General features: G+C 41.6%; 1 protein-coding gene across 5 annotated transcripts in view; it reads right to left on the bottom strand.

Annotated features, from left to right (window-relative positions):
• KALRN (kalirin RhoGEF kinase) overlaps window positions 1-12,355 on the bottom strand; it is a 473,232-nt gene that overhangs the window by 172,411 nt on the left and 288,466 nt on the right. For all 5 annotated transcript variants that reach the window (XM_066190284.1, XM_066190280.1, XM_066190281.1 and 2 more), the window contains exons 12-13: window positions 11,901-12,070; window positions 6,803-6,977 (exon numbers count right to left, since the gene is read on the bottom strand). In XM_066190284.1, coding sequence (XP_066046381.1) covers window positions 6,803-6,977; window positions 11,901-12,070 — 345 coding nt within the window. The remainder of the gene's footprint in view (window positions 1-6,802; window positions 6,978-11,900; window positions 12,071-12,355) is intronic.

Genomic DNA, 12,355 nt, shown 5'->3' with positions numbered 1-12,355 from the left:
ATGTGAGCTCCATGAGACTGTCACAGAGCAATTATGGATATACAGACTAAGGCAGCCAGGTCTGTTTTCTGTGCAGACACAGTGACCGCAGTAGTCTTTAGGCAGAAATCTTCCTAAAGCAGCAAGTTAATTTATCCAAATTCCCGCTGCTGCAACACTGCTGCATTTGCTGCCTCCTGGGTTTGTCATGTAGCAACATCAGCAGGAAGCATGACCAAACGGAGAGGGACATGTTCTTCAGCCCTGGAGAATAATGAGAACTGTAGAGAAGAAGTACACAGGTGAAAAGCAGCAGCAGTAATAATGACAACAGGAGCAGTCCGGGCACCTCATGCCTACATTGCAGCTTGCTTGTGAATTAGGCCAAAGAGCCTGCCAGAGCTGCAGCAGCTGCTGTGCAGGCAATTGTACATCTCCAATAATTTCTTACCTAAATCCTCAAGTATATTTTTTATGCCGCTGATGATGAGATTTTCTACAAAATGGTGCTTCTGAGCCTTGAACGCTGCTTTCTTGGCCTGAAATCTGTTCAACATCTAAAGTTGTTTCATGTTGTTTAATGACAGCCAGAAAATTTTGTTTGCCAGCTGAAGGAGGTGGAGAGGGAAGTGGGGAATCAAGTGAAAGAAGATAAATGCTATATGGAGAATGAATCACATAGAAGCTGATATTCTCCAGTATGGGCTGAGGAAGGGCATATGAGGAGGAGGGAAGAAAGTTCTATCCTGGGAGCACAAGCTATCAACACAAAGAGAGTGGGTTTGAGAGGGATCTGAAAAGGAGTAAAGATGCCCGTGAAGAATAAGCAAATGTAGGAGGCAGGTTGGAACAAAAATGATGGTGCAAGTAGGAAGAGAAGCAAAGGTGAGAAGAGTGGGTAGAGCATGGGGGTGAGCCAGGACAGGAAGAACAGTCACACAGGCACAGAGCAGATCTGTACTGAAAAGGCAAGATCTACCTCATTTCAAGAGAAAAAAAAGTGACAGCCATACAGCTGGTATTAACAGTGAGGATGGCTGAGATGAGAGGTAAGATTTGATCCAGGAAGGAATAAAAAAATTCCAACTCCTGGATGTAGAAGAAATGTCTGAGTGCAGAGAGAAATTATATTAGAGTTGGTGAGACCAGATCGCTAAGGCACTCACCAGAGGATGGGCACCAGGAATGCCGAGGGTAACAGCATTCAGAGCAGGCTGAAGGAACAGAGGATTGGATGCAACAGTGTAAGTGGGTCTAGGAGCAGACTAAAATAGGAAAGGATAAATGGAACTGTCACTTCTACAGATCATATAAGCAGAAACTTTGCTGCTCCTCTTTCTCAGGCCCTGGTTCTGGCTGATGCTGTGCAGAATGACAACACTGTCACCCCATTTTTTTGACAACAGACAGAAATGCCGCACTGGCTTAGCTGGGACCCGAGCCACTGAAGTGTGAAAGGACTGTCACAGTGATGATTCTGCTCCGCTGCTTTTGACTCCTTTGAATCCCAAAAATATCTGGAGCAACAATGGAATTCAGCTCCAGAACACGGGGTGCCCAGAACAGCTTAGAGCATTCCTTTCCTTGAAATGAAGTGACATGCAGTTGGAAAACTCAGTACAGATGGAAAAGAGGAACAAAAGTTCACTAAGCATGAAACATTACAGGATCCCAGCTTACAAACAGAAAAGGTTAAAATTTCATTCAAATCTATCTTAAAATCTCTGTAACACTTATTTCTAATAGAGAACTTCACACCTGAGTGTCAGGTCTTAGTCAGTGAGGGGGCTACAAAACATCTTGTACCTTCATGCAAGGTAGCTAATGCTCTTGAAAGGTTCCTGCTAGTGTTATAAACCTGGAACGGGACGCTCAAATGAGTTGTAAATAACAGTGAAATGAGCTGCTGTGAAAGCTGGCTCCTGTTTCCTCCTAAACTCATGCTCAGGGATTGTTGTGAACAGCCAGAAGAAGCAGCAAGAGAGATCAAGGCTGAAAAATTTAATTAGCAGGTGAAATGAAGCCAAAGAAATTGAATGGGGGAAAATTAGACATCCAGCAGGTGAAGATTTTAGTGATCATGGGGCTTTTTGAAGTATAACAAACAGCTTACAAGATTCAATTTATACTGTGCAGTGGGAACCCCCTTAATCCCTCCCAGGACTGTCTTGGTGTAGGAATCACATCTCTCTAAGACTGCAGAACACAGACTCTGTCTAGCATTTCACACTGTAGGAAAAGAAACAACACATGCAAAGGAAGGAGCTGGACACTTCTGGGAAAGGGAGAAGGAAATTTTTTTTTAGGTAACCAACAAATGTTGCTGGACATGACTGGCTGAGATCATTCCTGTTCTCAGTCACAGCACTCTATAGAGGCCCACAGGTGGATTTGATAATCTCTCTACAAAAGCTTAAAGAGAAAAATATGTGTAAAAACTCTGCATGGCAATAATTTTTTAGGGGTTGCAACTCCGTGCATTTTACCATTTGGTTCTTATACATTTACTCAGCATTGTGCTGTACATTTGCACTCAAACAATGGTTAGTAAGCCTTTAAACTGCTATTTCTGAAGCAAGGGACAAAGTATACTTGACAGATCTTCCTGAGGATATAACTCTGGAGCAAGGCTGTGCTTTGTATGCGTAATACACTCAGCGTGGTGCCAGCACTGCTGCTGATGTCTGCCAGCCCTCACCCCTCCAGCCTCGCTCCCCATTCCCTCGCAGAGGATCAGCTCCCACACTCACATTCCATGAAATCTCCTGAGTTACCTGGCTGGCTGCACAAACCCCATTGAAGTCTGTATCCTACAGAAGGACCAACCATACAATCCCAATGATCCCACCTTGTTTTGGAAACGCACAGTGGCTTGGTAAAGGAGTAAAACCTACCAGGCATCAGAGTTAGACACGTTTCCTAAATAAAGGATGGCCTGTCATTTTGTGGTGTTAGAACTTAGGGCAGAACAGCCTCCCATAGGGACAGCCAGGGTCTCTCATGTTTCTGTTATGTCTGCTTTCAGGTGTTGCCACAGTTTGGATTTCATAACTTACCCCAAGAGCCCAGAGTGTAAATATCAGTCAATATAATGAGATTAACGCAAGAGAGAACAGGCAGTCCATGCTATGGACCTGTGTGTTTGTACCCAAATTCATTCCTGCCAAACCTGCCATGATTCCAGTACAACACCAAAGCTGCCTGTGAGGCTTAAAAGTCCTAAATGAACACAGCTGGTCGGCCCTGCCAAAGAAATAGGCAGGTGGCTTCTCTTAAAGGAAAGTATTTTTCCTGAAGACAAAATGCAACAATAGTTGACAGATTTCACTGAAGTACAAGATCAATAATGCTTAAATAGACGGAAATAAGTGTTGCTTGTGCAGCAATCATTAATCCTAAAGTTGTCTGGACTCCAAACCTCTGTTAGGATGCAAAGGGTATAGAAAAGCTCAAAAACCAGGAGGGCTAGAAAACACACTAGCACTTTAGGAAGGAGTGCCAGAGAATGGGTTACGTGATCAGTGGCACATATTTCAATATTTGGTGAGAACACTCAAGGCAGGATAGGTTCCAAAGAACAAAAGGCAGACATTTCCTAAACAAAACAAAAAGGCAAATCACTCATTTGCCATTTGTGAATTTTCAAAAAATCCTAATACTTTGTTTGCGTTATTAATCAGAAAGGGCAGAGAGAGAGAGAGACAGAGCAGCAGGGAAAATTAACAGAATTGAAAATGTTCATTACCAAAACTGTAAGGAAAGAGACAACACGAGATGTAACTGTTTTCTGAGGCTGAGCTCCAACGTGCAGCCTTCCCTAAAGCTGTTGGAAGCAGATGGGCTCCCACAGCTGCATCCCTCCAGCTTCCACTAGAGAGATGCAAATCTTCATCTCACCAGAGTTGCCAGGGAAGGGTCCTCATGTCAAGGGATTCCCTGGAGCACAAGAACCAACAGACCCAAGAACACACACCTGATGGGGGGGGAAATGGGAAACTCTGTGCTTGACAAGGCAGAAGCAGCAATGAGGAGAAAGATGTTCAAGAGGAAGAGGAGCACCCACATTTTGCAGGCAGTTGGTGTGAGTGCAGGAGGGATTAACACAGCTGCAGCAGGTAGAGGTCTTTCACTAAGGACGTGTTCAATATGGCACTGCTCTTTGGACAGATGGAAGGGGGCTTATCTAGACTAGAAACAGGGAAATTCATTTGACAATCAATCATACTGGTACACATTATTTCACAATTCTTAATCTATGCGGGATCTAGGCTATTATGGAAAATTAAAACCTAAATACTTTTCCAGTCATAGCTCAAGCTACTTGTCTTCAGCAGAAAGAAACACTTAATTTCCTGTTTTAAATGTCATCATCTTTTTCCCTCAATAGCTTGGAATAGTCAACCATCAGAAATACTACATGCTTTTAAATTATGGTGATGAAAAATATCTTTTTGTTTCTCAACAATGGCATGAGATAATTCTGTTAATTCTTGTAACAGTTTCCTACTGACTTGGAATCTTCATCATACAGCTGAGGCAACTGACTGCAATCTACTTTCTAAGCACCATTACTGTGTCAATTTGAGCCAATTCAGCCGTTGTTTGAAATGCATAGCATACATGTGTTATTTAACATTTTATTCCAAACTGCCTTTGTTTTATTACCCATCAAACTGCCTTTCTTATTTAAGCACTAACTGTACTCAGAGAATTTAAGATACTGACCTGGATATGTTTTTCATTGTGTTTTCAGTAGAAATTGTCATAATTATTCTAAAATAAAAAATATTTTTCTGAGAGAGGGAGCTTTCTAAATAAAATCATCTGCCCATAGACTCTATGAAACATGCTCCCAGACTTCCTTGTAATATTAATCTTGCAGAGGGAATTCAGATGTTCATATGATAAAAAATAGCAAATCTACAGTGACAACTAAGTGATGATTTTCTTTAAAATCCTTCCTGGCTAATCTGATTTTAGAAGACTCTGAGGCACATTTCCAATTTTAAATATCTTAATGTATCACAGGCACTCCATTCTATGAATATACAAAAGTAGGATCTATGCAGAAACAAATCAAAGGTGTCCACAAAGTATTTCCATATTGGTATCCCATGTGAAGGCAATACTGTAAGTTACATCCTTTCCTGATGCCTCAGTTGCCCTACCAGTAAAGTAATGCCTGGCAGTGACACTCTTTGATTGAAAGACTATCTACAAAGAAAAAGAAGCTGAGAACAGTGATTTGCTTTATTTTTTTTAAAGATTTTTCCTTAAATCAGCACAATTATAGGTTCAGACCTTGAATCTGCAGTGAAACAGGCTGACGCCATAATGAATAACTCACATGAGTTTACCACACACTGTCTACAAACACTTTTGGGTGTTTCAGAAACATGTATTGGTTGTCTCTTTTTTTTATCATTTTATTTTTGAAAACACAGGTGCCATTTACAGGTATGTTCAAGCACAGCATTCACATCCATTTACATCTTTTGAGTAAAACTCTCAATTATTCAGCATCTGCCACGTATAAAAAGTATTTTCTATTTAAATATAAGAGACAACATACTTTGCTGAAAGAGCAGTATCTGACATGAAAGAGATGCATTTTTATATTTATACACAACTACAAAGAATGCAGCCTCTCAATAGCAAGGAGGCTGCACATAACTGGTAAGTAAATGAGACTATTCTAATTTACATAATTAACAAGCACTGTAGAACAGACTGCAGTGAAATACCTCACTGTGCAGTCGCAACAGAAAAGCTCAGATACTCCTCACTGATTCCTATGTCTGGCATTCAGCTCTAGAACAGGACACCTTTTAGGAAACTGGACACCTGCTTCCTGCCTTTTATTCCATGACATTTCATCATGCCATGTTTTAAACACAATATGTAACACAGCATTCTAAACCTCCCATTAGTTACCAGCACCCACCTTGAGACTACCTACAGATTTACAAACAGTAACTTCAGGAATATATCGTCCTCAAGCACTTTCAGGTGCTCCCTGAACTGAACAAGCACCAGGGGGATACAGCAGGAGGAACACACCCCACAAAGGACACAAGCACCGACACCAGTCTTATAGACTTTGTGTACAATGTACATTTTGTTCTTTTTTCATCTCCTATCAGAACTACAGAAAGTAATAACTGAGACTGGCTGGAATCTCCGCAAAATTTCTCAGTCCAAGAATACCCCAATATTTTGATGGATTTTCCATCCAGTGCTTTTGATTCCAAAACAGAAGTACATAACAGAACTGAAAGACCTTTTTTTGCATGAGGACATAAAAATGTCCCTTTAATTTTCCCCTCTACCTTTTTTGTCCTTTTAAGATAAACCCACTGCACTGTCTAAAAAGCTCACCTTTTAAATATCCTTTCCTTTTATGCATAGCATATTTTTTCACTCTGTGGTTTAAAGACAGGCATGTATGTGTTTGTATTTGATGAGACAAAGCTCACTAATAAGTGACACAGAACTTTGAAATCTCTGAGTGACTCATGTCAACAGATAGTTATAACAGGGATCTCATAAAGCTTCTCTGCAAAGCAGGCACATTCCCAGCACAGTCTGGAATCTCAATGGGAAGCACTCATGCACCTATTTCAGTGCTTTCTGGCAGTTTATCCTAAAGCATGCTTTAGGTCCAACAGTCTGAATTAAAGCACAGTTGTAACTCTCTCTCCCCCTCGCTGGACAGCTGAGCAGAATCAAACAGCACAAGATGTACCCTCACAGGGAATGTTATGTTCACGTGTCCTCTCTCCCACAGCTCCCCCCGCCCTCAGGTCACACAGCCAGTCCTTACCTCAATGGTGTACTGCTCAAAAATCCGGAGCTGAAGGAAAATGTCTAGCTTAATCTTCCTCTCATGGAAGAGTTCTTCCATCTGTACCTGGGCCTCGTCGAGCTGCTGAAGGACGGATTCGATGTGGCTGATGGAGCTGTTGTGAGGGGTCTTGTTGTTGGAAACGGCAGAGTCCCTGTAGCAAGGCAGAGAGCAGGGCTAAGCTGAGCTTTGAGGCAGGCAAAAGAGCAAGAACTACACATCCGTGATTCTGTGTGCTGCTGAGGAGCAAACCCAAGCACAAAGGGCTGAGGGAAGATGTGCGCAACATCATCTCCTCTACTCGCCGAAAACCCGCGGCTCCTGAGCTCGGCACAAAGTATGAGCAGGGGCATCATCCTTTCTTGTGTGGTGACACTGCGACCTGACACACTTGGGAGGGCCAGGGCACGAGATGGCACATCACTCTCAATGGCTCTCTTGAGAATGGCTGGCAATCATCTTTAATGCTGCAGGCTCACTCGCTCCTGTCTATACTTCCATCAAACTAAGATGCTCTTCAGCCACCTGGGCCTTAACAGGTTAATTTCCTGCACTTGCCCTATTACTAACAGACTAATCAAATCAGAATTATGAGTATTTTAGACCAATGGCTAGGGATGTCTTGGTATCCTCTGGATAACATAGTACCCCAATGGATACAGAATACAGTGCAAAACAACCCCAACACACCTTTCAAAAACTCCAAGAGAGATCCTGACTTGTCATTTCACTGGGGGAAGTGAAAGGAGATGTGACTGTGACAGGTCAGATACTGCTGCAGTTACATTTTCCATTTACAGGCAGCAGAAGGGAGCAAACCCTTCAACTGGTGGGTCAATATCAAGGGGGAATTTGCTGTACTTGAAAGCTTAGCATGGGCACAGGAAAGTCCTGACAGTTCCTTTTCTATTTGTGCTTTCATGGATAATAATAGTCTCACCTACAGAAATATTTTTCAGTGCCTGTTTTATGGATAAGTACCATTTGAAGATATAAAGAACTGAAATTTGTCCTCAAACATTCCACACAAGGTCCCTCCACTTTCAAAAGGGCTAGGAAGGAAACTCTGAAAGCAAAATTTAATCTTGGCTTTGGCACATTGGCTAAAACAACATTTAGATGCAAATATTACACCGATATTTCTCTCTCCAGGTGTTATGGTTTCTGCCCCACTCTGTCTGTTTTCACATTCTTGGTGATCACAGGGTCTCTGCCTCCACATTAGTGCTGCACAGAGGAAGGAAGAATGAAAATAACTTGAGATTTTGAAACTACAGCTTAATCTGAGGCTGCATCCAATCAAGTTCTGTTTCCTTCAGTCAGCACCTGTCTTCTATAAAAGGACATGAAATAAGTCTTCACTCAGATGCAGGATTATTACTATTCATATATTATCTAAATTACTCAATGAATTATTCAAGACCGGTGTTGAATAATCTCTCACGGGATCTAGAGACACATTTAGTTTTAGAAATTCTCTTTCATTAAACATTTCACTCTTCATATCAAGCCACACTTGCATTTCTGTGACTGACGCAACACAAAAGTTTAAGACCAGTAATCTGGTGGGTTTTTTAAGTCTTGGAGAAGGCATTGACAACCCCTAGCTAGTCTGGTTTGAGAAAGATCTCCCTACAGGAAAAAACATTTCTGAGATTGCATGCTTCTGCCACAGTATTTCTTGTTCAGTCTGGCGATGAGAAACTCTGGGAAAGAATAAGTGTAAGACCCTTACTAATCTTTGAAAGGTTATGGATTAGAGTTTTAAAATTCAAGGAAATTATTGGAAAAAAAAACCCAAACAAACTTTGGGGAACATAAAATTGGACTCAGTACATTGCTGCTGACTTTGTTTAAAATGAAAACTGTGCTCCTAAAACCACCTTCAGTGCTTTCACTGGGAGAAAGCTCAATGAGAAACACCCATTATCTAAAGCTTATATGCTGAACCACTGTAAAAAAGGTAAGATAATTAACTCTTCACTGGGTTGTTTTTTTTTTTTTTTTCAGCCAGAAACATTCCTGCTTTTCACATCTCACTGGAGCAAGTCATTGTTTTGCCTTTTGCAGATGACCAGAAATATTGCCCCCAGCAGCACCCCTGGAACTGCAGTTCAAAAGGTTTGCTTTGCATTGACTGCTGAGAACGATCACCTCAGGAAAGCACTGATAAGGAAGAGTGAAAAGTGTTTCCAACGTGAACCATGACATGCACAGTTTCTAGACAGGCCTGCTTTATTCCTGATAGGCATGGCCTCCTGATATAGTCACTGAGGCCCTGAAGACCTTGTGTGACATGCAGTCCCAGGCATGGTATTTAGTCCAGGCAGCCGAGCTTTTCATTGCCTCTCTGAAGGAAACAGAGTGCTATTACACAAACGATCTCTAAACCAAAATCTGTTCTCTCAAAGATAAGAACAAGAAACAGAAAACTTTCCAAAGCTCCAGTAATTTCATTGCTTTTAACCCCGTGTTATGACATGCTTGATAAGAGCAGTGTATTTCATTCTTTTCCTTGTTGTACCATTTGCAATCTACATCTATTCTTCATGGCAGGTACAAGGTGATCTACACTGAAATGCAATCCTGTGTTAAGGAAAGACTGCAGCAATTCTAGTTTTCCCTTTTTTCCTTTTTCTGTGTGTTCTTTACCATTGCCAGCAGCCACGAAAGCACGTAAGAGTGGGCACACACAGAGGCAACTTCATTGGATTTTTTTCCACACTGCTTTGAAAGAGTCCAGGATCACATTGCAAGCTTTGCAGTTAGTCAGAGCGCTCAAATCCAACACTTGAACCAGCTCATCTTGACAGTTTAGCACTGCAAACTTTTGTGTGCAAAGGTTTGGCAGATATTCTCTCTGGGTTTGGTATTAACTTCATCAGAACCAGGGAATGGCTTTGCACAAATAGGTTCACCTTGTTCCTTCCACCTTGCTCACTGCCCAGAGCACAAACCAGACCCCAAACCCAACTTTTCTTTGTTGAATACAGCTGCCTCAAAACCTGCCTTGGTATTTTGCAAACATTGGAGCATGACAATGACCTTAAAAAGTCTCAAAGCTGAGGGCACTGTCACTTTTCCAAGACTGAAACTAAGAATTGACTACATTCGCATTAAGAAAAAGCTGAAGTCCCACACACTATCTTGCAGTTCACCTCCTTCCCATGCTCCACTGACTTCTCAGCTGTAGATATTACCCTGGCTACCCTCCACACTCCCCTTCTGACTCAGGTGGAGGCAAAAATCCTTTAGGCCAATCCCACAACCAGGACTCTTTAAATGTCGACACTTTCTGCAGCCTGACAAACCACTCCAGACTCCACCTGATGGGCTTGTACAGGGTCCCTTTCAGGCTCTACTCCATGGGTGTTCACACTGAAGTGATGCCATTCCAATAGTTGGGAAGAATAACAACAACAACAAAAAATTAGCCCACAATTTCACTGCCATTTTTTGATCTCAGAAATGCCTTAAACTTTGCAAACAATTTCTTTGCATAAAAGTAAGTTACCATGCAGATCTTTGACTGACCTTCTACAGCTGGCCATGCACATGTTCTTAGCTAAAACCCCTTCCCCTCTGGCAGCTCACTTACCAAACCCAGCATGTTTTTATCCTACTGAACTCATCAGCAAAGATGAATACAAGGATGCAATGTCTACTCCTGATCCTTCCTCTCCAATTCTAATATTGGCAAGCAATACCACAACTCCAGTCCCTCGCCCTCCCCTGTGGGGCTGGCAAGTCACACACAGGAAGAGTAGGAATCTCCATGGGCTCTCTGGTGTGGCTGCTGAATGACACTCAAAACCTAGAGCAGTCCTTTCAAATCTCTCATTATTTTTTTCTGACCCAGCAGAGAAAACTCTGCATCCAGGATGACAGGAAAAAGCTTAGAGGAAAGCTCAGCATATGGCAGTAGTAAAATACTTAAGGACTCCAGGAGGGCTTTTGAGGGCAGAGCTCCACCAGAGCCCTCATTGTCCATTCTACTCTAGAGCATCTTGGGCTTTTCATGTCAGGTTCCTGTCATGGCTCATGACTTTCTGCACATCTCAGGTAGAAAGAAAAGACATCAGATTAGGGAAGCTCAGGGTGAGGAGGATGATGTTGCTCTCTTGAATTGTCTGGTGAAATGCATAAAACCTGGGATATTTGCATGATGTAATGTATACAGAACATGCACACTTTGTACATGTGGGTAAGGGCAACCTGTAACAATACGAAGACCTAAATAATAAATGATGTATTGGACTTGGTTCAGTGCCCAGTAACATCCATAAAAAGCAGGAGAACTTCATTGCTGTCAACAAAGCTACAGGCACAGAAAACCACTGTAACAACAAATGAGAGAGATTTCACAATTACAAATTCTTTATAAGCTTACTCTGCAAATATTCATTTGACAATACTTGCAGACTGAGAAAGAAAAGAAAGAAAAACATCAAACCCCCAACAAAAACCTCAACCTTTCCCCCCCCCCCGCCCCCCCCAGATTCTTGGGGCTAGTTTCTTCATGTATTTTAAATTAGGCAAAAATGAGCTGGTTTAATTCATAGTGCTAGTAGAAGAACCAGCAGTAAAAGAGCCTCTTTGACACTATGAATAAACCCCACATACACAAAGATAAATAGAAGGGTGCTGCATGCAAAATGAAACAGTGAAGGCTGTTAGACACGTGTGTATTTTATTAAGAGGAATACACTTACCCCACATCGGGAGTAACCATATAAATCACGAGGTCTCAGTTCATAACCATTTAACAATCTTTCTATAAATACCAACTAAAAATATTCGCTTCAAACACATTTGGATCCATTCACTTCCCAGTGCCTATAAATAATCTCCCAGTCAAACAGGAAACCAATGCTGATCCACAGACTACTCTAATCAGCTCACACAAATCACTCCTTGTAATTTCAATAAAACACTCAAAGGACCTGAAGAATTATAAATAAGTAAAGAATTAACAAACTCTCCCAATTGATCCGAGCTTGCAGTTCCCTATTTAGGCACCCCTAAAGCACAGCATGCATCAGATTTCTCAACACCTGTGCCCCAGGTGGATGCTTACCTGAGCTGCTGGATTAGATCTTCCCCTTCTTTAATAACATTGAGAGTAGCATCCAGGGTGGCTGTTTGCTGCTGCTGGAACTGCTTGATAAGCTCCTGAACTGCATCCACAGAGTCAGCACAGACATCCTCTAAGAGCTCCTTCTGCAGATCTTCCATCCATGTCCACAGCTGGGAAGAAGGGGAGGGAAATATAAATCAGAGAGGGATTGAGATTTAACCCTTTTGCTCTCTAATTCCAGATCAATAGGCATTAACTCAGGCTGCATGTTTCACAGGAAAACTGACCTAAAATTTGTAAACCCGAGAAGATACATTTGTTATTGATTCCATTTAAAGCAAGAAAATAAGATAAATACAGTATCAGGTAGTTTTCTAAAAAAAAAAAAAAATCAATTTCTGTTTGTTATACAGCAATAAGTAATAATTTTATTCTGATTAACTCTTTATACAAAT

Source organism: Chamaea fasciata, unplaced genomic scaffold, assembly GCF_029207755.1.
Source record: "Chamaea fasciata isolate MVZ Bird 193981 ecotype frontalis unplaced genomic scaffold, bChaFas1.0.hap1 SCAF_8, whole genome shotgun sequence".
Classification (NCBI taxonomy): domain Eukaryota; kingdom Metazoa; phylum Chordata; class Aves; order Passeriformes; family Sylviidae; genus Chamaea; species Chamaea fasciata.
This window is presented reverse-complemented; position numbering and strand designations above follow the sequence as displayed.